Consider the following 24224-nt stretch of genomic DNA (forward strand, 5'->3'; position numbering starts at 1 on the left):
CAAAGGTGGTTGTTCCTTATAGAGCAACACCTAATTCTAAACTATGGGCAAGGGTTTGGAGTATGGTGTGTTTCAGGATCTGATCAAGGGGGGAGATTTCACTTTTAGTACCATGAGAGACCACGTTTCTGCCACCCATTAGGTACAGTGGGAGAGCCAGTTCCTCAGTGGGGGTAACCTCAGTGGGGGTTCCTCAGTGGATGAAGGCCGTGGCCAGCTGGGGATCTTGCCCAGCATATTTAACACAGGGAGAAGAGTCGAACTGCGGATGGGCACGCAAGGTAAATCCTCCCCTCGGGTAAAAGTGACATTGGCACATGGGGAGGGGGTTCCTTTGCGAGTTGGAGACAGAATTCTTCTCCCAGGACAAAGAACAGGAGGACTTGTGGCACCTTAGAGACTAACCAATTTATTTGAGCATGAGCTTTCGTGAGCTACAGCTCACTTCATCAGACGCATTCAGTGGAGCGAGCTGTAGCTCACGAAAGCTTATGCTCGAATAAATTGGTTAGTCTCTAAGGTGCCACAAGTCCTCCTGTTCTTTTTGCGGATACAGACTAACACGGCTGCTACTCTGAAACATCGCAGGACAGGGAGCTGCTGCATGGTGGCCACTACAGCCTCTCAGTCAAGACCCCAGCCTGGGTGTCTCCTGACTAAAAGTTCTTTCCGCTGTCCAGCAGGGAGGGGCATCAAGACAGAGATTGTGGGGCTTCCTAGGGAGATGGGAGATACCCCTGTGACGCTGCACTCCATATGTTTTATGGAAATATGTTTATAAGTGTGAATATGATGTAACGGGGATATGCTTCATGCGAAGGGTCTCTTGTAAGGTATCATTATAAAGCTTATAATCTACTGAGTGTGGTCATCCTATTTGTATAAATGTATCACTCTTGTATCTGAAACTAGAAATGTGTAGCATAACTCTGAGGTCCTATTGTAATTATGCAAAGTGTGGGCCATTAATTGTGGTTTGGAATCTTGATGGCTCCCATTGACTAGGACAATTGACTGTAGATGGCTCTGTTTACCTGCAAGCCTCCGCTGCATACCTGCAGGCCAGTCCTGGAGGATTGGAGACTAGGGGTCTCCCAGGACATGTGAACATGTCACCTGGTACTGAAATCCACCTTTCACCTGGTGCTTTTCCATTTAGAAGGAGGGGTGGGAACCCAGAGAGAGACAAAGGATTCCCGCCTTGTGACCTGCTGAGCAGTTCTTGGTTAAAGTCTGTAGCTTTTGGGGGTGTGGACCAGACCTGGGTCTGTATTGCAGCAGGCTAGCATGTCTGGCTCAACAAGGCAGGGTTCTGGAGTCTCAGGCTGGCAGGGAAAATGGGCTCGGAGGCAAATTCACCACATCAGGTGACAGTCTCAAGGGGGTCTCTGTGACTGAACTTGTCACAACCCCAGAGGACACTGGAAGGAGAAGACTTGCTACCTGCCTCAAAGACAACAGCAGGTAGGCTGGCTGGCTTTCTGCACGCTCTGTTTTGTGGCTGGGTTACGGAGGCATGGGCCTGCTAGGTGCTTGGAAAAGGAGAGGTTTTGCCCTTGGAGAGTCCTAGCAAAAGACATGATGTACGGAGCTCCCTGCGGATGCCCCCATCAGGCAAACCCCGCTCCAAGGGCAAGGATTTCTCAAGGTGCCAATGCTCTCAGGCCCTTCAGTGTAGCCTTCTGTGGCATCCACCCAACCTGCAAGCTAGGCCTGGAGTAGTGGTGCGTGGTGTTACTTGCGGGGAGAGACCACGTGTTTAAGGCAGGGTGCAGAGGCTATATGTTTGAGGCAGGGTGCAGAGGCTATATGTTTGAGGCAGGGTGCAGAGCTATATGTTTGAGGCAGGGTGCAGAGCTATATGTTTGAGGCTAGGCACATGTATTGGTGCTTGGGCAGCTTTAACTTTCTCATTTCTGATTTCAAACTTTGTCTTCGGGGTTGGGGGGATGCAGTGGGATGGCCCAGTCATGGGATCATGGTTACAGCTGGAGACGGCCTGATGCCCCACACCCTCTCTGCTCTGCCAACTGCATCAGCCATGGTTGCTCCCTCTTTCCTTCTCCTGCTCCTGCCTTTGGACCTTCCTTTCTGTTATTTCCTGTGCAGGGAATGACCTCTTAGCCCTGGTGCACCAGGCCCTCCCACCACCTTTCCTCATACAAATCCCTCCGAGAGACTCCCTCCCTTTGCAAGTCTCACAACCACTAATCTACAAAGTCAACAGAAGTAGAGAGTAACCACACCACCTTCCTGCTGTGGTGCATCTTTTCTTCTGTGCCTCTCTTTATGGCCCTGATTGTGTGAACTCAGGAGGGTTGGTGGACCCCTGCCCCTGCACTGAGCCCACTGACATCAGCGACACTCCACACGTGAAGGGGAGCGCCCATCCCTATGCGCTTGCAGGATTGGGGTTATAGGTGGTAAATTCCCTAAGGCAAGGATGAACCGGCACCTGGGCTGTTCCTACTGAAGTCAAGGGCAAAATCCCTGTTGACTGCAATGGGAGCAGGATCTGACTGTTTATTTTTTGCTCTGTGTTGATAAATAATAGAACAAGAAGAATTAATTGGTCCTGCTTTGAGCAGGGGGTTGGACTAGATGACCTTCTGGGGTCCCTTCCAACCCTTATATTCTATGATTCTATGATTCTAATATTAGTCCATGCAGCCCGCACCCTGCCATGGCAGACACACTCCCGCCAGTACATTTTCCAGCGTTTGTCTGGCCTGGTTTTGAAAATCCTGAGCAATGAGGATTCTAAGCAACCACGGATAACAGCTTCTCTCTCCTCCCCGTTTTGGAATGGCATCGACCGTTCCCCATCCATTGTGAACTGGCTGGAGTGACTCATTGGATGCTGTGGGTAAATAATGATTTGGAGGAAGTTACACAGAGGAGATGCATTCTGTGACTGTCCAATGTAAATTACATGGAAATTAGGCTCTGTGAGGCCAAAGGCCCCTGTGGAATAGGGCTGTTAGTTAACATAACACTTGTGCTAAATGAAGCGGTTGACACAGCTTTCAGAGTGTAGCGCTGCTTTTAATTTACTGTGCAAAGGGGCTGAAGGTCCACGTTAGCTCTTTGGGGAGAGAACTGCAGCAGCAAGGGTCTGTGATTTGTTCTTCCCCGAGAAAACAATGTCCCTCCAGAGAGGGTTTGTTAATGGTGTAGGGCACAATCTGATGACATAAAACACTAGCAAATTCTGTAAAGTCCAGAAGGACAGAGGTGAAGGCAAACCCTTCCAGCCTTCGATACCTTGATTCAGGGCAGGCTCCTTAGCGCCCAGTTCAGGACAGCATGTAAGCTTGTGCTTAACTTCATGTCCCGTTGACTTTAATGGGACTTAAGCATGTGCTTAAAGTTAAGTGCTGTGCTGAACAGGGATGTTTCTCTGACCTGGGTCTAAGGGAGGTTATTCTTCAGCGTCCCCATGAGTTCAATCTCTCATTCCCCCTCAGTCTTTTCTCCCTCACAAAAGTGGTCAACCTTCCCTTCCCTGCCCTCTTTAGTCAGTGTGCTTAGAGATCAGCAAGCTCCATGTCCATCCAACCTGGGAAAAATATCCAGGTTACTGCTCTTGAAAGCCAGTGCTGTTTACTTTAAACATAAAGCATGGTATTTTGCAAACCAGGCCAAGCTCCTGACCAATGTTTCCTCTAATTTTTGACAGGCCGTGTGCGCAAAAAATTTCTTCTGTGCAAATTGTTGTGCTTCTGTGCCAATTTTTGTGCGTGCGGTGTTTCGCTGTGTGCGCGGGGTTTAGGATCTGTGTGCATTCGCACTGCTTAGAGGGAACACTGCTCCTGGCCCCTTGGATGCCATGTGAGAGCAGCATAGGAGACTTGGATATTTTGGGCAAGGGTACCCTGTAGTGGTCTGCTGCAATGTGTCTGGCCAATCTGAGAGCTTCAGTGGGTCCGAACAGAGTCCCACCTAGCTCTCCTTGGTCAGAAGACTGGTTGCTGCAATGTGACACTTGAGAAGAGGATGTGGGGATGGTCCTCCATGGCTTAGCCCTAAGTGGAAGGAACTGGATATTGGTAAGATGGGAGACTGCATGGCTCAAAGGATTGGTGATGTGCTATCCAGTTTCTCAGCTGCAGGGCAAAATCAATTTGAATCCAGCCCTGTCTGTAGTGACTGAATCTGAGGGCTGTTCAGTGGCCCTGTATTTTACAAATAAATAATCTGTGGCCAATCATATGCAGATATATGCACTGCTCACCTCACAGTCATGCGGCAGCAGGGTAGAACTCCTGACCTTCTGCTTCAAAAACAAGAGCCTTTTCTGCCTGAACAAAAGATAAAGGGCTGTGAGCTCTGGTAGAACCAAGGTGTGACGAAGTGGGGATTTCCCCTTGTTATGTTGTATGTGAGTTTTTCTGTTTAGCCTTTGTGTGTTTTACTGTTTTGCGTGAATACTTTGTGTGCCTCAGTTTCCCTCTGTGCTGCACCAATACCTCAGTGGTGGGAATAGGGATGTGTGACTTTGACTGAGACCTCTGGGGCAGGTGAAGCTGCTCCAGTTGCCTGCACATATGCTATGACCGGTACCCTTCATAACCTGAGACCCAGGAGGGCGATGCAACCAGGTGACGACCAGGTGACTCTTTGCCTGGGAAACGAGACAAAGAGAAGGAGGAGGAGCAACGGGGGTATCTGAGGTTGGGTCACTGGAAGCTGGCAGTCTGCTTGCGGGGACTGGAAGAGGGGGAGTCCAGGCCACCTGGCCCAGGACTCCCCAAGATGGACTTGGCTGAATGTCACTGTTTTCTGTTGCACGCTGTGTTCCTGTTGACTAATAAACCTTCCGTTTTACCAGCTGGCTGAGAGTCACGTCTGACTGCAGAGTTGGGGTGCAGGGCCCTCTGGCTTCCCCAGGAGCCCCGCATGGGCAAACTCGCTGTGGGAAGCACACGGTGTGGAAGGGGATGGTGAATACTCCGAGGTCAGACCCAAGAAGGTTGAAGCTGTGTAAGCTTCTTGCCCTGGAGACAGTCTGCTCAGAGAGAGGAGGCTCCCCCAGAGTCCTGGCTGGCTTTGTAGGGAGTAGTTCAAGAGCATTGCCCTGGTGACTCTGTGACACAAGGTTCATATCCCCTGATGGCTGAAACCTCTAGCAGGCAACATGATGCTGTGCACACGTATTTGAACAGCTCTGGCATTCTATCCAGGAGAAGGTAGCGGTCACACAAACAACAGATACCCATTCCTTCTGTGTGGAATGAGATAGGTGGTCTCTGCCCAGCTGCTAATGAACAGGTGTCCACCGTGCAAGATCTATAGACACTCACTGGCATTTTTGTTGGCAGCTTCAACAGGGCAGCCAAGGACCAATTGGACTGCAGTTATGTTGCCCTCCATCCCGAGAGCTGATCTCTCTGAATCAGACTGGTGGGGCAGTGTGGGGAAGCTGGGATTTCAGTTGCCCCAGGCTGTACCTGTCTTGTGAGTAATGGAAGGTGTTGGCTGTGAGTCTGTAGTTCAGGCTGACTTTTGAACTTAGAGCAGAGAGTCAATCTCTTTGTCATGTATAAAGAATCCAGCATATGCTCCCTAAACTCACAGTCTTTGGCTGCAGAATGAATCTTCTGAGAATATAAGTAAATCTGTTAATTAGTTTTTGAATTAAAATTTATTTTAAAATGAGCAGAGGATTATAGAACATAAGCATGGCCATACTGGGTCAGACCAAAGTATCCGGTCTTCCGACAGTGGCCAGTGCCAGGTGCACCAGAGGGAAAGAACAGAACAGGGTAATTATCGAATGATCCACCCCCTGCGTTCCACTCCCAGGTTCTGGCAGTCAGAGGTTAGGGACACTCAGAGCATGGGGTTGCAACCCTGCCCATCCTGGCTAATAGCCATTGATGGACCTATCCTCCATGAACTTATCAAATCTATTTTTTAAACTCTGCTATAGTTTTGGTCTTCACAACGTTGGTCTCTGCCGGCATCACTTTGGCACTTTTCACAAGCACTGAGTGTACTAAAACAATTAAGAAAATAAAATTCTTGCTAAGTTATGCCCAAGCAATGCCCTGTCCAGCTTTCCCCAAAGTGCAGCCAGACCCTGCTTAAATCTTTATGGCTGGTAGCTGCTGTTTCACCTCAAGCAGCATGGCTCATCCTTGCAGAGGAAGGAGAGGGTGTTTAGGGTAGAGAGAAAAGGCAGGACAGAGAGAATCTCCTGGGAGATGCGAAACAAGCTCCCTGGATTGCTAGGACTAGTGGTGACACGCGCCAGACAAAGGAGCTGGCATTCTATAAATGAGGCAGCCAGCATCAGCAATTGGCTGATTGCAGCGAGAGCAGCCTCTCTGTCCAGGGTCTGTGAGAGCAAAGAGAAAGGAGGGGAAATCATCCTATTCTGCTGGAAGTTCACTGGCTGAACCAGGTTTCAAGAGCAGCAAGCACCTGTGTTTGGGAAAGTAAGTGACAATGGCATTCTGCTTAGCTAGTCATTTGGGGGCTTGTATGATTGCATTGCAACTTTCCTGGGTGTGCACAAGTTTGCCATCAGGTATACACAGCAAACTGTATCCTCCAAGAAGGAATTCCTGAATTCCTTTTGCCATCAGCTGTGTCTTTATTAATAATGACTCTCCTGTGTCCTGTCTCTGTAAAGCTAATAAAAAAGCAACATATCAGACCAGCTGAAGTGCTATGAAAACTGCTACTTACAGGTTACGGAATTCAACCAAAAAGAGACACTTGTGTTGCACTCCTTATGTGACTATATTTTTCAGGCTATCGAAAATTTGCTAAAACTTGGCAATAAAAATCTCAAGCAAGGAGCAAATATTTGCTGCTTTTGATCATTTAAAAAAAAACGGAGTGAGGATATTTAAAAATGATATGAAATCTAAACAAACTTTTTAAAACGTTGGCTTCTGTGATTTTATAACCCAACACTGTGGGCCTAATTCTGCGTTGCTCTACTCCCTGTGCAGTCATTTCCACCAGTGCAAAGAGGGTGTAGAATGGCACTGGATCAGAATTGACACTCGTTTTACATGGGTGTAAATGACTGCACAGCAAATAAAACCCTTTGATTTCAGAAATAAAACGAATGTAACTCAATAGCATGGTCTAATGGCTTTGAACATTTAAAAACAAAGCTTTTAGAAAGCCTAAAGTAGCCAGCTTGTTATGCATATTTGTGCAGTAGATTGTGTGTAAATAATGTGTATTTAAATACTATGAATATCAATAGATAAAGATATACAGAGAGAGCTTTAAATTCTAGATTCACACATATACATTTAAAAAATCCGTATTCCATCACTACTCCTTTATCCTGTAGCCTATGGTATACTGTGTGTGTGATAGATATGTGAATGAATTTCATTTAATGGAACAGTTCCCTAGGAGGAAAGATTTAGGTTTTTCCCCCCTTCCAGTCTATCTGAGAAAAATAATATCAATAACACTCTTAAGAAACAATATAAATAGCACTTAAAAAAAAAAAGGCTTCTTAAATTGCTTCTTACCTGCTAGTCTACAGTGGTTCCAAATTTCATGTTCAGGTCTATTGCACAAAGCTATGTTTGACTAAGGAAATGAATAAATAATAGAACATGTTTCTAAAATAAATTGTCAAAACTTCCATAGGAGCAGGATTAGACCCAGGATTGTGTATGCTAGATCCTTTCTCTAAAGATTTGTGTTTCTTTTTTGTTCTTAAAATTCCAATATATAAACAGCTTTCTCTTTTCCGATTAAAGTGGTTGCAACACGAATACCTAAACAAATAAAGGCAGTGTTAACAAAGCATATATCCCAGCAGAAATGCCATTACTAGGGAATATGCACAGCCAGCAGAGTGTGATCAGAACAACATTGTTCTGACCACACTCACCCTGAATTGTGTAGACTTAATCCTGATCTCACTCGCACCGTTGGAGATGAGTGCTCCATTAAAGTCAATGGAATTACACTGCAGTGAGATCAGGATTGGGCCCTTTGTCTCCTGGTAGTTTTCATCTTCATATAGAAAGGTGGGATTTGCCAGAGTGGACCAGTTTCTTAGTGATTATGGGGAGCAATAACTTTACTTAAACACAGCAGGCCAAATTAATTCCTGGGGTAACTCCATACAAGCCAGTAAAGCTGCACCACGTATGATTTTATCCCCTTGTGTTTGGAAGTTCATATGTGCTGAATACACACAATATGATACATATACAGGGTCCAGTCCTGCTCTCACTGAAGTCAAAGGAAGGCTGCTCTTTTGCTGAGGTCTTAGATCCAGAACACATCATCCCTGCTTCCTTCTCAACATGGCTCAGATTTCTTCTGTCACTAAGAAAGGGGAGGACTCTCCTCACATGCAAGGCAGATCTAGGTGGTTCAAGCAAACGGGTACCCTTCCAATAATAAGTTTTCCCCGTCAGAATTGTGGCAACAGATGCACAAGCAGAGAGATACGGCCAGATACAGCAGTTGTCATGAGTTGGCGGTATAACTGAAGGGTGGTCTTAGAGCAGAGGTTCATCCACAACCCTAACCCTCAAGAATTCCTATAGGATTCACATAGTGCTTGGATTTTCTTTCTGATCAGGAAAGCCTGGACCGTGACACTTGTATATGATATTTGGGAAATGAATGTGACAGAGAGTCTGTGCTTTAAAGAAAACCATTTGTACCAGGGATCCATGCCTTGGCCTGTTAAGGGTCAGTTACCTCTGCCTTCCAGGATGGGGGAGCAGCACAATGGCAAAAGGGCAAGAAAATATTTTACAGACAATAATTTCTGACACTAATGTGGGCTTAATGAATACAGAGCCCAGGTGTTTATCTTTAACTAATGTTGCTTTATAAATAGCACTGAAACAAAGGCCATCATACCCATGCAAATCTGTCAGCCCTTGCTCACACCAAACTCCCACTGGAGCCGAGGAGAATCTTGCTTGAGAAAGGACTGTGGGGTCTGGCTTTATAGAAATATAAGTGCAGCGAAACAAAGGAGGGCAAAGAATGTTCCTAATGAGCGAGCAATGGGAAAAGGACAAGGGCAAAGAGGTCTGTTTGTCCATGTGCAAGGGAATTTAAATCTCATTGGCTTTAATTGAAATGTTTAAATTCACATTTTGCTGAGAGGAGAACAGACCCTCTATGCTCTGCCATGTGCATATAGGCTCAAAGCTGGTAGATCTACCGGCCTAACTTTCGAAAAGTGACTCCTGATTTTAGGTGCCTCAATTTTTAGGTGCCCAACGTGAGACCTCCTGAAGAGAGAGAGAGTGCTAAACATCCACCCTCTGAAAATCAGGCCCCTTAAAGGGGTCTCAAATTGGAGCACCCAAAATCACGCATCACTTTTGAAAATTCCGGCCATATTTCTCAGTAAGTGTTAGATCTGACTAGGCTGAAAAGCAACACTGAATCATGTTAAACATGCCTTATCGAAATGTGCGATGGAGTTGTAGCCATGTTGGTCCTAGTATATTAGAGACACAAGGTGGGTGAGGAAACGTCTTTCACTAGACCAACAGCTTCTCTCTCTCACCACCAGAAGTTCTAAATATAATAGCTATATGAATATTCTACAGTAGTATCCCCAGAAGACTGTAATACTAATCGAAGCATGTGGGTTTTAGGCCATTGCTTTAGAACACTGCAGTTCTCTTTTAAAAAGGACTTGTTTCTAGTCTGAGCGTTCCAGGAAACCCTGGCTTCAGAGGGGAAGGTTCCTGGGATCCGAGATTTCACAGGATAAATTTTGTCACGGGTTTGTAAACATTCAAAATCTCTGCCTTGGCTGCTTTGTTTCGTCTTTTGTATTCTCCACAGTGTTGTGCTTTTAGATATTCCACAGTGACATGGCCACAATGGTGGAGGTATGTGGCTTGAGAGTACAAAAGAGCCCCCAGTTAATTCAGACTGTTTATTTTCCCCTTTTGCGTGTATTTATTAAAGTTCATTAAAGGTGGTCGCTATAACTCTGTTAAACACAAGAAATATTGATTATTGTTCTGGTTCCTACAGGCCCCTAACAAGATCAGGGCCTATTGTTCTAAGTGCTGTACAAACGCACAATAAGAGACAATTCCTGTCTCAAAGAGCTTACCACTGAACTAGACAAGACAGGCCAAGGAGGAGAAGAAAATGGAGGCACAAGGAGATGAAGGAATTTGCCCAAGGCCACACCCCAGAGGTAGTGGTAGAGCTGGGAATAGGACCCAGGTTTCTTGATCCCTAATCCAAGGCTCTATCCACTAGACATCACTGCCTCTTTTTTATCTTCTTGCCTTTAAATCTGATATCCTTGCAAGGGGAACTCCTGGCACATGGCTCCTGGAGAATCCACTCTCTACAGGAGACACAAGGAGCTATGGACAGGTAGTGGGGGTGGTGACATGGGTGGTTATTCCTACATTGGTGAGCATTAGGCCCAAAAGCCTACTGTCCATATTCTGCTTTCAGTTTAGCTAATTCAGTCCAGTCCCAGGGAACTCAAACTCGTTTCTACTGGGTTTTCTACCAGGGCTTCAAAAGACCCAGGGTGTTAGTGCTGGCCAGTTTAATATCTTGTGACATCCATGCCAAATCTTCCCTTCCCTGCTGGCTTGAGTTCCACAGCCCAGTGCTACCATGAAATTGAAGGGAGAAACAATGGGTTTCCTCTTTCTCCTTTGTTCCGCATTGCACTAATGCACACTGAACAAAACTCAGCACAAAGTGTTTCTCTGGGGCTCTTTGGCCTCTGTTTTAAATCAACCTGGCAAGTATCTGCCTGGATTGTGAAGCAGGCTCCATCTTGTGTTTCATTTCCTGTTATTCAGGGGCTGAGGGGACTCAGAAAACCTCACTGTGAAATATTAAATAGTGAGTGTTAACATGCTAGTGGGCCTCCCGGTTGGAAAAACAGGGCTGCGCTGTGGGTGTATTCTTGAGGGGCCCAATCCTTGATGTCAATGGGAGTGTTGATTGAGCAAGGATTTCAGGATTGGGACCAAGGGGCCACATTCATCCCTGGTGTAATTCCACGGAGGTCAAAGGTGTTAGACATGGGATAGATTTAGTCCAAGATATTTGCTTATAACCAGCCTGTTAGTAATTACTGAGTCCCAGCCTCCATTGCAGACCCGTTTGCCCCCCACCCATTAATCGCAGCTTCAACAGCCATTCGCTTTGGACTATCCGAGCAGAAATGTCGCTTTGTGCTGGGAATTCCCGCTGCCGTTTCTGCCTGAACACCCATTGAGGGTGTTTAATGCTTGTGCGTAGAGAGGCTGTGAGAGCTGCTGCTATTGAGAAAGAGATCTTCATCTATTCTCCACATTGTGTAACTTGTATGGCTACATCTGAACCCGTGTGAATTTTTTTTTTTCTGAGGAGGTGGATGGGGTAACGAGTTGCTTCTGATACTTGTTTGCTTGAGGTTTATTCTCATTGCTGCAGTTGAACTGCTCTGTGAGTGACCCACAGTTTGGCTGGGAGGGGTTATATTTAATCTGCGTGGCTTGGTTGAACTCTAATTCTGTGAATACAGCTCTCATGTCGCGAACCAGCATCTGTCACATGATTTTGGGTCTCGCTTGCCTGATCCAAGGGAAATGAGCCAAATTCTGTTCTCAGTTACAGTGATTTAAATCCAGAATAACACCACCAATGAAGTAACCCTGGATTTATACCTCTGAGAGCAGAATTTGTTCTCTTGGATCTAAACTGGCATTTGCCTGGTTCTTTTTCTGCTTAGGTGAATGTAGGACTTTTTGTCTGTGTCTGGTGGAGATGAACTGAAAGAGTTTAATGATGAAGCCATACCTGCAGATTAGTGCAATGTATATTCCTGTATTATAAATGTAAAAAATAGTGGTTTGACACCGATTCGCAATGAATAAGTAGCTGTACAAGAAACAAACAGCCGGTGGATGATAAAAGTTCCATATACTGTATCAGAGAAAAATAAATAATACAGCACTTAGATGTGTAATATTAGCATAAATCAGAAGTGGCAAATAGTTTGAAAGCAAGGTGGGGAGCAGGGAAGGAAGCACTGATGCAGCTGAAACATAAGGCAGATCATTCCTTGGTATGCTGGCCGCTTTGCAGTGTTAGATGTAGGGGACACAGAATGCCTTAAGGGATATCTTGTATGTGGCAGTAGAAGAACGAGCTAAAAGAAAGAAATGGACCAGAGTTGTGGTTGGTTTCTGAGACAGTAGAATTACTGCTGTGTCGCACTAGGTTGATTGTAACTGGGGAGATCTCTGTCCCAAACCCTGAGTAGATATCGACTCTGTAAAAAGGATTCATGGGGGGCGGGAGTGTGGTGTTTGCTGATCTTGAACAAATGTCAGGGATGCAGTGGTACATTTTTAATATGTCACACAGGAGCTGGACTGATAAAGACAGCTGTTTGCTTACAGGACTTGTGTTCACAAATCCGGTATTGTCCTCCACTGAAAAAAGAGAGGGGAGCCAAAGAAAGAATGATGGGAAGGAGTGGGCAGTGCTCATCTTTCCAAAAATAACACCCCTGCCATGATGGGATCAAATACTTGGAGGGATTTGCTGAAGTGAGGCCAGTGATCTATTCTAAACCATTCTCCTGGAGCATTTCTCTCAGTGCTATAAGTAAACCTCAGGCCGTTGGTCAGTATTTGCACTCTGGATTTAAAGTAGGCGTTAAACAGACTCAGAACTATTACAATGCACATGCCACTATTGAAGTCCAGACTGTAATGGGTGCCATTGCCACTAATAAAATAAACAGCCCAGCCCTGGAGAGTTGCCATGTATCTGCTTTCACACAAGAATAAACTTCTCTTTCAGCAAAGCAACCAGCATAAGCTGCACATGATTATAATAAGCAGCTGCGAGGAAGACCTCGTTAAAAAGAGAAAGCATAAGCATCCAGGCAACTTCTGTACCAAATCAGGGATGAGGATGGGGAACATGATGTACAAAGTCAGCGCAATACCCAGACTTCTGCAGTGTTTTGGCAAGTAAAGTACAAACTAGCTCTTTTAAATGGGTTCAAGAGATAAATGAAATATACGCTCTGTTGTGCAACCGTAAGGTAAGAAACCAGCAGCACGAAATGAATGAGAGAAGATTCCCTGCAGGAACAATCCAGTAGGACCCAACATTTCTGCTTTTTGTTTTTTTAAGAGAGACAAGGGTGTTTTGGTGAGATCATTCTACCCTCTGGTAAAACACAGTTTAGAAAAATCAGGTCTTGATAGCAGCTGCGAAATTATAACAAAATACAAATGTTCTAGGACCTGACTGAATATAACTGAAGATACCAAAGCAGAGCTGGGGATTAGCCATGAAAACATATTTAAAAAATGGAAGGATGCATATTCAGTGAAGAGCTCAGGGGATTTTGCATCTCTGTTCAATGCTTTCATGTCCAACGCATTAAGATTGAAAGCTCTATGGTCAGGGACTATATAACACTGTATATATGTACAGTGCCTAATGCAATTGGGCATCAATCTCTGACTGGCCTTCTAAGCACTACTGTAAAATAAATCATAGTAATGCTGACAGTATTTTCCTGATGGTTTGGTATTTAGGGTGCTGGATCAGGACTTAGAAGATCTGGTTTTGAACTCCCAGTTCTGCCACAGACTTCCTGTGTGAACTTGTGCAAGTCACATAATGTTTGCCTTCCAGCCCCTGCTCAAACCATGTCACCTGCACAAGGAGCGCTTCATAAGTGAAAAGATGATGATGATCGCCTAGCAAAGACTGTGCAGTGAGGGGATGAAATCAGTGGATAATTCTGAGCTATGGATGTGAAGGGCAGTGGAGAAGGAATACTTAGTCTAGAAAAAAAAGAAGGGCGGTGTAAATCACTGAGCAGCAGAAGGGTCTAAGCGCCTAATGGTGGATACAAATCAACTTAGGGTAGGATTTTCAGAAGAGCTCAGCATTGGCCTAACTCTGCCGCCAGTGACATCAATAGGAGCAGAGTCCGGCCTATGATGCGTACTTTGTGAAATCCTATCTGTGAACCACATTTAAATACTATAGAATGCAAATTACTTTAGGCTCACTGTAAGGCCGTATTGGTCTGGAAATTGGGCTCTATACTCTGTGTAGCCTGCGATATAAGCTGGTTAAAGCTAGGAAAGCTACATTTTAGCTGAAAACTCAGATTTTTTGTCACAGTTTCCCCTGCAGAGCCCAGTGCAGTAGCATTTATAGCAGACTCACCAACACTGAGCGGTGAAAATAAAACCAGAGTTAGTATCTTTCCATTGAGCGTTTACAGCTTTTCCACGTTGCTTTTCCCTACCCCTTGAGCCCCGACTGTTCTAGTGATGAGCACACATCCCGTTGCTGAGAAGTCCTTACTTCCAGCAACAAGAGATTAACGTGGATTGGAAGGAGAAGCAGACCACTGCTTCCCTGAAGGGTTGTACTAACATATTCTACAGTCTCAGTCATAATTAGACAATGCTACAATGCACTAGTGCTTTTTCCTTAGGGGGAGTATTTCTCATGGTGATTGGTAGATGTCAGGGGCCCAATCCTTGGGTCCAGCTGGGCTTTGCTTGGTTTAGGACCCAGGGTGGAGGTGGGCAGCAGTGGTTGTATGCCATATTTATCCCTTTTTGCCCTATTCAGAGGTTGGACTCCGGGTGGTTTGGCCCCAAGCACAATTCAGAGCAATTTCAGGGCTAGTGTAACTTGTGTCAGCTGGTAATGGTCCCCAGAGGGGCAGTTATGCTGTCTTGGGATTGTCAGAATGCTGCTGCTCTCTGGCCATGTCCCCTCCCCAGTAGACCTCCTGCGCTGGGCTCTGTGAGGAGCAGTGGTGTGGCACTTCCTCTATGCTACCTGGGGATTCCTTCGTGCCAGAAGAGCCCTCAGATGTCTGGATAAGCCAGCTTTGCAACCCCTTGGGGTACCATAAAAGCACTGTCTGGGGGAAGTCAGGATCTGTCCCTACGTGTGCTCCTTCCTAATCCTCTGACAATACAAAGCTAGTTCTCTATATCCCACTGCAGTTACTGTGTTTGAGATCGTAGTGTGGGCAGGGAGTGGGACACAGGGGTTACGGTTAATTCATAGTTGGGAATGGCAATCCATCAGCCAGGGCAGGGATACATTTCAAATCGCTAGCAACACTCTCATCTCCCATGGAATAATAGCATTATACAGCCTGAAGGCAGGTCTGAGGCCTCTAACTTCCCCTTATGGTCCTCTTTGCTTTTCAGAGCCTTGAGCATGACCAGAAAGATCTTCACCAACACCAGGGAGCGGTGGAGGCAACAAAACGTCAACAGCGCCTTTGCCAAGCTGAGGAAGCTCATCCCCACCCACCCTCCGGACAAAAAACTGAGCAAGAACGAGACACTCCGCTTGGCCATGAGGTACATCAACTTCCTTGTCAAGATCCTGGGGGAGCAGGGCCTGCCTCAGGCAGGAGTGACTGCCCGGGGGAGTATACTGGGGCTGTTCCAACAAGCCCCACATTTGCAGAGCATGGAGGAACTGACTCTGATTGAAGACTGTGGAGTCCCTTCTCCGGGCACAAGCAGCAACATCGCAGAGTGCTGGTCAGAGTCGTCGTCTCCGTAGCAGGGCAGTGAGTGATGCAGTCCTGGTGTTAGTTTGATCGTCCCCTTTGCATAACGTGTGGATTGTTTGCCTCTGTACAGTATTTATCTATTTATATCTATTACTGTTGCATTAAATATATTTTTATTTAAAAGGAAAGGAGGTGGAAGGAGGACAATGGCTTGGATGACTAGGGAGTGGGACTCTTGGGAATTTGCAAGGATTCAATGTAGTGATTTCACAGATTCATGGAAAAAATCAAAGCCAAGAGGGGACCAGTATGATCTGAGCCCCTGTGTAACAGAGGCCATAGAATTTCATCCAGTGAGAGCTGCAGTGGAAGAGATTATTCTTCCTTGCTACATAAGGCTTGTGGCTTAGCTAGCGTGTTTCACTTAAACAATATCCAGCCTCGACTGAAAGGTTCCAAGCGATGGAGCATTTACCACATCCCTTGGTCAGCAGTTCCAAGCTAAGAGTTTACATCTTATTTCTGTATTGAATTTTTCTAACATGTCGCTTCCAGCTGCTGGATCTTGCTTTGCCTTTGTCTGTAAGACTGAAGGGCTCTCTAACATCAGAATGAAGCACAAATGAGAATATAAAAAACCAGCCACCAAGAAATTAAAACAGAAATGCCAGCTATGTTGAAAGAAGAAATGTTATGGGCGAAGTTTCAGCAGATGCAGTGGAGAGAGTCCATCAGCAAATCTATACCCAGCTGTGGGAGCACTGGGGCGGAGGAACTGGCCGTCCTCATTCTGGCTCCATTCAAAATCCACAGAGAGGCTGCTCCTCCGACCTTCCATGGCAGGACTTAAAGGGCCAGGAGGTAGCCTTATGTACATGAATCCCCTGGCCCAGCAAAGGCCCCTGTATGCAAACCTCTAGGCAAATTCCACACCAACTGCAGACCACGCCAAACAAGAGCAGGAAGCGGGGACTCTGTGAAGCTGTTGCTGGCCAGAATACAGGCCCGCATGAGTCCAGATTTTTCAGCAAATATGTGTGCCCATTTGGCACGCTTCCAGTGGTTCTCAAACGATGGGGTGGGCCTCCCAAGGGAGGCACGGGAATGTGTCAAGGAATGTGGGCACTCTGGTTGTGTGGGTTTGGTTTTTTTATGCACTCTGGGCTCTGACTGTCAGTCCCGCGTGGCTGGGGCTCGTGCAGAAGCCGGGAAGCAGGGATAAAGGGAACAGGCAGAGCCTTGCCGCCCCCCTCAATCCCTCACTGGAAGGCAGCCGGGGCTTGAGCTCTCCTTCCCCCCTCCTCAATCCCTCACCGAGGCAGCCTGGGCTCAGGCTGTCCTTTCCCCGCACCCCCAATCCCTCACCCGGATGTGGTGGGGCTCTGACTGTCAGTCGGCGTGGCTGTAGCAACGCAGAAGTAAGGGTGGCAATGGGGCGCTAAGTCTGCTGTGAATGGTGATATTGATGCATCTGATGAAGTGGGCTGTAGCTAACGAAAGCTTAATGCTCAAATACATTTGTTTGTCTCTAAGGTGCCACAAGTCCTCCTTTTCTTTTTGCGAATACAGACTAACACGGCTGCTCCTCTGAAACTTTTCACATTGCCACCCTCGCTTCTGTGCTGGTACTGGCTGGGCACCTGGCCAGCAGCTGCTGCTCTCCGCTCTGCCTTTAGAGCTGGGTGGTGGTATATGTACCGGGGGGGACACATAAACCACTACAGACATGAAGAAGGGGGGCCCAATCAAATAAGTTTGAGAACCACTGCTGTAGGGAATACCTAAATTATATAGCAGATACTGAGATGGTAACATTTAAGTATCTCAGGCAATTGTCAGGTGTTTAAGGATGACCACGTGGAGTGGGAGAGCAATTGCACTGTAGAATGTTCCTCACCAGTCAGTTCATTTGAGTATCGGTGTTGCCCTCCTGTGTCAGCAAAGATCTGACGGATTAGGACGGAAGAACCCAATGCACAGCTACAGACTAGGGACCGAATGGCTAGGCAGCAGTTCTGCGGAAAAGGACCTAGGGGTGACAGTGGACGAGAAGCTGGATATGAGTCAGCAGTGTGCCCTTGTTGCCAAGAAGGCCAATGGCATTTTGGGATGTATAAGTAGGGGCATAGCGAGCAGATCGAGGGACGTGATCGTTCCCCTCTATTCGACATTGGTGAGGCCTCATCTGGAGTACTGTGTCCAGTTTTGGGCCCCACACTTCAAGAAGGATGTGGATAAATTGGAGAGAGTCCAGCGAAGGGCAACAGAAATGATTAGGGGTCTGGAACACATGAGTTATGAGGAGAGGCTGAGGGAGCTGGGATTGTTTAGCCTGCAGAAGAGAAGAATGAGGGGGGATTTGATAGCTGCTTTCAACTACCTGAAAGGGGGTTCCAAAGAGGATGGCTCTAGACTGTTCTCAATGGTAGCAGATGACAGAACGAGGAGTAATGGTCTCAAGTTGCAGTGGGGGAGGTTTAGATTGGATATTAGGAAAAACTTTTTCACTAAGAGGGTGGTGAAACACTGGAATGTGTTACCTAGGGAGGTGGTAGAATCTCCTTCCTTAGAGGTTTTTAAGGTCAGGCTTGACAAAGCCCTGGCTGGGATGATTTAACTGGGAATTGGTCCTGCTTCGAGCAGGGGGTTGGACTAGATGACCTTCTGGGGTCCCTTCCAACCCTTATATTCTATGATTCTATGATTCTATGATCTGAACAGCTCGGAGGTGTTAAAAAATCAACTTGAACAGCAGGTAGAAAGTCTAGGGATTCAAATGTAAAGGGTTTCTGGGTCAAATCCTGCTCCTGCTGCAGTCACTGACAAAACGCCCGTTGAGTTCACAGAGATCGGGAGGTGGCACGCATATCTGAGATTGAAGTACATTCATTATGGTTCAACAAGAGGAAGTGACCCGTGCTCTGCCCGATCTCCTTGGCTGCTTCTGCCTCCTAGTGAGAAGATGAGCCGTCTTCAGAAACTGTAGTTAGGGCTTTGAATGCATTACATTGCTTGCAACATTTACGCTCGTAGCACAGGGAATCTGTCACCCGATGATCAGTTTCCTATCAGAATCACACACACCTAACATACAAACATGTCCACATTCCCTATATATTCATTTGTCTCAGGGGAGCTGACAAGGAAAAGATTTGGCCCAGGCATGGTTTTTTGCTGATCTGAACACTTACGAAGACTAAAGTTTGTCAAAAACATTTCTGCTGTGGCTCTGTGATTGCTGCTGTATTGCACAGTGGAGCTAGTAGAAACATTTCAAATACTGACAAAAAAATTTTTAGTGAACAATTAATTTTATTTTTCAAAGAGCTCTGGTTTCCAGCCTAGTTACTCCTAGATTTTGGCGCTTTGAGGACATGAAATGAGTGAAGTGGAAACATCTGAGTGGAAACACGCCAAGAGTCTTTTTCATGATCTGTGAAGTTCATGCTTTATCCTTTCCTATGCCCACTTGAATGTGGCTACTTGGATTGATATTGTCTATTCTAGGCATAGGCTCAAATGTAATGGGCTAGCTTCTCATCCTGGGTATCTGCTGGCTTCGATGGAGTTACACCAAGGATTTGGCCAAATAGGTGTAAACATTTACATGTGAGGATTGTTGGCGCTATTCTTTCCATCAGCCCATTGCTATCATTGGAAATGTTTTCTCATCAGCAAAGCAAGTCAAAACAGATCCATTCTTTGAGCTGAGTATTGTTGTCAAGGAAAGGGAAGAAAGCCTAGCAATTAAGTAATGTGAAATGCTTGTTATTTATATATTGAAAACTTTTCTTATTTTTGGTTCAAATGTTTTTGTTCTCTTTTCATTTAGGATCTCCTACTCGGAGGTACAGCATGTGTGTGACTAGATTTATCTACCAAAGATTTGTTTGTCAGGTCTTCTCTTCGTTTTTTGTGATTTCTTATCTGTATGGCTGTGAACAAATATGGTGTAACCGATCACATTTTGTTGTATACAGTGTTATTTAACTGCTAATATATTCAAAATAAATTATTTAAGAAACTAACCTTTTTATCTTTCTAAACTTTACTCTTAAATTCAAAAAACATCTGGCAGGGGATATCAAATAGTAAAGCAGAATGAATTATAACACCAGGACCATTTTCATGTTAGTCACTGACACGCTGCTTCTGATTCTTCAGAATAGTTTACCGGCAATGCTTAGAAGTTAGAGATGGTCCAAAAAACCAAGGACAAAACCAAACCACGTCCCTATATTTTTTTGGAAAATGTTCTTACTTTTTTTTGGTCAATGTTTCATCAAAGTGTCAATGTTTGAAAGATTATGGCCAGCTCTTCGGTTGATCAAAAAGTTGTAGATCAGTAAAATGTGTTGCAAAAATGTTAATTTTTCCCCCAAAATTTCACAATTCAAAAGACTGGGACCCAGTTGTGGATTTTGAACACCCCAACAGACTGCGATGTTCAGATAGGGGCCACTTGCCATGTTCTTATTGGGATCCAGGTTTGAATTTCAAATATCCCCAAAGCTCAGTGATGCTTAGAATCCAGATTTCAGAGTAACAGCCGTGTTAGTCTGTATTCGCAAAAAGAAAAGGAGTACTTGTGGCACCTTAGAGACTAACCAGTTTATTTGAGCATAAGCTCAAATGCATCCGATGAAGTGAGCTGTAGCTCACGAAAGCTTATGCTCAAATAAATTGGTTAGTCTCTAAGGTGCCACAAGTCCTCCTTTTCTTTTTAGAATCCAGAGTTTGTTTCTGGCCCATGCCTGTTCCCAAAGGGTTGGTTTTACAATCTAGTCCCCAGTGGTTGTTGGATGGGGTCTAGGAAGGCCAGTGGTGAGAATGCTGTGGTGAAAAGATGGGAAGAGGGTCTCCTGTCACTTGGAGATGGGGCTCATGCCTGCTCTGGGACTCATTCCAACTATAGGAATGGAGGCTCTGAGAACTTGGGTCTGTTAACTTCAATGGGAGATTTGCTTGAAAAAAGCGTGATCGGGCCAAAGGGCTCTGGAGGAAGAAAATCTGGGGCCTGAATCTCATTTACACTCATGCCCCTTAAAATCACCAGTGTGGGGTAAAGCAGCCTCAGTGTCAGGAGAATAAGACCTGTAGTTTTAAGGCCCCTGCAGAGCTTCCCACTGGACACCAACAATTTCTGTAAAGCGGGGCTGTGTGACACAGTGTGTGTGTGACCTGCGCAAGGCATGGCTGATACCAGTCAGCTCTGTGTTCTTGGGGAACCAGGGTGCAACACCTGAACATGGCCATTATATGAACAACATACCCTCATATCTCAATGTCTGTACTTTGACCCGTTAACCTTTCACTCCCAATCAGGGATATTGCAAATTATGTATTCCTTACGTCATCTGATCTTAAATCGAACTTTGCACCCCTTGATAATCTGTACCTTATTCCCTGATAACCAGAAACTTCTAAGCTTAAACTCTGTACCATTTCTTTTATTTTAACATCATCTTAATAAAATTATTAAATCTAGCCTGTCTGACTCATGAAAGACAACCCCCCCCCCCCCCCCAGCCTCTGTTTAAACCAAAACCCATCAGAGAAAAAAACTTGCAGAGAGCAGTGAAGGGCCTTGGGAGACACACCCAGACCCCTCCTGACAAGGGTGACAAGATTAAGACATCTCCATTAGCATACAGAATGAAGAACAGAGACAACTCCCCTAGCCTCATCTGCATGAAAGATGGGACAGGGAGTCATCTCAATTTGCATACAGAATGGACAACAGAGAACCACACTGAACTCGGGGACCAGAAAAGCAGGGTCTCTAAGGTGCCACAAGTACTCCTTTTCTTACTGCATCATGGGAATCTCTGCTCCAGATGTTAACGAACCTACGCCTGCACACACCCAGCTCAGCAATTAACAGACCAAATCCTTGATTGATATCCAAAATATTGAAGCAGCCTAGTTGTATTGTGAGCTCCCTGGAAGAAAACACCACCCATAGCCAAGAGTGATCAGCTCCTATTGTCTAGCCTAAAGAAAACCCTTGAGTCATCAGTTTACCTATAAACAAATCTAGTGTTCTCCCTTGAACCGTTGTATTTTTTCTACAAAAACCCCTACCTATGCCCAAGTAAGTGTTCTGATGCTTAGATCCAAACTACACATCAGTTCCACTGGGACTCCATCTCCTGACTGATGGTGCTGGGGGCTCTGCCTGTCTCCAGCACTCAGGACCCTGAGCCACCACCATCACCTGGGAACCCCGACCAGTTCAAGCCTCATGGAGTGGGTGAGATCCCCCTCCTCTCTCTCACTGTTTTCCTTTCTACCTCAGGTATTAACCTTTAATAATGTATGTTATGTTGGTTTAGCCCTCCTTGTGTAGTTATCACTATTATTCAATAAATAACTTTCATGGTTAGGCTGGTTGCTTCTCTCTCTCACTCTCTCTGAACTTTACTCTTTTGTGTTTTTAGCTTCCCCCATTTACTCTGCAGCAACGCTTCTTTTACCTAAGCTAAAGATCCCTGGGGTGCCCAAAAATACTGTGGGGTTTGCTCATCAAATGGGTTACTACCAGTACAATTGTGACGTGAACGTGGGATAGGGATGTGTTAAACCTGTGGCTCAGACCACTGAGTACAGGGACAGATAAGGGGATCAGCTTGAGAGCTGATTGACCCGGTCCACTCAGACTTGCCCGGTTTGTTTGTGTGTGTGTTCGTGTACGTTCATCTAGTTCTAGGGCTGGAGGAACCCAGTCCTGGGGAACCTAGGTCCTGCAGGATAGCTCCATTGGGAGGGGACCTGCAGAAGGAAGGAGTAGAGCTCCATATGAACACACAAGTGACATAAGCAGCGCATTAATAGAATTACAGAATCCCCCTCTCCCCTGCCCCAGAAGAGTAACCCAAGTAAATGAATATGCCCCAAAGTAATGGGCACATCTGGTAACATGGCACAGAGGAGATTAACCACTTTTGGTGGGGAGGGAAGGAAGCATGCCCTGCCATGTGGAAAGCATCTGTAGTTAAGACCAATTAAGGAGGCATCTCTTGGCAGCAACCAAAATAACTGGATGGAAAGTAGAGAAAGAAGGGGCATCTCAATGCTCTCCTTGTTGCAAAAAGGTAGGATTGTTTGCTTCCACCCAGTACAAATGGAGACTGATGTAGCCCAGCTTGATGTCTTCACAAAACAGACATTCTCAGTGCTGTACATATATACCTAGTGCTGAACCCTCTAATGGGTGTCCATTGGAACCAACATGTGAAGTACATTAACAGGAGTGTGGCCCACTGTGGCCCACTATTCCAGAGCAAGCTTGAGTTGTTCTCTTAGAAAGGTGGATGTTAGCAGGTAGCGTAGTGGATACCTTTCTGCTACCCGAGTCCCTAAGGGACTGCCTATATTGCAATGAAATACCTGCAGTATGGGCATGGCCGGTCCTGGTCATATGGTTGCCAAACCTCCAGGATTAGCCTGGAGTCTCCAGGAATTAAAGATTAATCTTTAATTAAAGATGATGTCATATGATGAAAACTCCAGGAATACATCCAACCAAAATTGGCAACCCTACCTGGCCAGCTGACTTGTGGGGATCTCAGAGCCCGGTCTCCTGCCCGAGCCCAAATGTCTACATTGCAATTTTATAGCCCTACAGCCTGAGCCCCACAAGCCTGAGTCACCTGACCTAGGCTCTGAGACTTGTTGCCAAGGATTTTTTAATTGTAGTGTAGACCTACCCTTAGAGACCTGGTGCCACAAAGATTGCACCCCAACCATTACCACAGGTACTAAATTGGGACCAGAAGATTCTTAACACATACACCACTAAGGGAAATGCAAACATACAAAAACAAATACCAATAGAGTGCAGCACACTGGTAGATAAGGTGATGTGAGCGGGCACACCCTTCCTGTACGCCCCCCTTGTGGCCTTTTCTGGCCCTGCAGTTGTGTTGCGCTCAACACCCTTCAAGTTCTTTCAATCAATTGTCCAGTCTTAGGTTGGTTCAGAACATGTACCCTCTTCGTGGGGTCTGATTTATTACGTGGTTCTACAAAGTATAAATCCCTTTGTTAGTCGCTCCAGGTCACCCCACTCTAGGTCCATATAAGAGTCCTAGTCAGCTCTCACCCTGGTTCAGGAGATGCCCCAAACTGGGGTTGTGCTTCAAATGGTCATTCCCTCAATACAGGAGTTCCCAGCTCTCCCCTGGAAGCCAGGCTGTGAGTTCACCCATCCCTCTGTCTCTCCTTAAGCAAGAGGCCCCAGCTCTTCTCCTTAGAAACATAAGAAAGGCCACATTGGGTCAGACCAATGTTCCATCTAGCCCACTATCCTGTCTTCCGACAGTGGCCAGAGCCAGGTGCTTTAGAAGAAATGAACAGAACAGGGCAATTTTGAGTGATTCATCCCCTGTCATCCAGTCCCAGCTTCTAGCAGTCAGAGGTTTAGGGACACCTACAATCCTTGGAGCTGGGTTGTAATTTAGCCAGCTGTAGGTTCTTAGTCAGCTTCTCCCTCCACTGGCCCCTTTTCCCCAGGTAGTCCCCAGGCTGAGAGGGTTCAGCAGGCCAGCCTTCTCCTGTTGGTGTTTGCCCAACTGTGAGGGAGGAGGCAGCATTTATGCTCATCCCTTCCCCTAACTCATCCGTAATTGGTTGGGTGAGAAGAGAGCCTTGCCTAGCCCTTTCAGCCAGGCTTCTGGCTCTGGGCCCTTGAAGACACAGTGACAGGATTTCCTCCTGA

The 24224-nt window shown here is 46.0% G+C and overlaps 1 protein-coding gene across 9 annotated transcripts in view; it reads left to right on the forward strand.

The window, feature by feature from the left end:
- Positions 1–24224, forward strand: part of LOC125636884 (T-cell acute lymphocytic leukemia protein 2) — a 95332-nt gene that overhangs the window by 63444 nt on the left and 7664 nt on the right. For 7 of the 9 annotated variants that reach the window (XM_048850662.2, XM_048850663.2, XM_075128917.1 and 4 more), the window contains one exon: positions 15192–19533. In XM_048850662.2, the coding sequence (XP_048706619.1) occupies positions 15192–15555 (364 nt within the window). In that variant the 3' untranslated portion in view covers positions 15556–19533. Of the gene's footprint in view, positions 1–6245; positions 6441–15191; positions 19534–24224 lie in introns of those variants that run through there. The other 2 variants (XM_048850671.2, XM_075128916.1) reach the window with 2 other exon arrangements.

Source organism: Caretta caretta, chromosome 5 (genome assembly GCF_965140235.1).
Source record: "Caretta caretta isolate rCarCar2 chromosome 5, rCarCar1.hap1, whole genome shotgun sequence".
Lineage (NCBI taxonomy): Eukaryota > Metazoa > Chordata > Testudines > Cheloniidae > Caretta > Caretta caretta.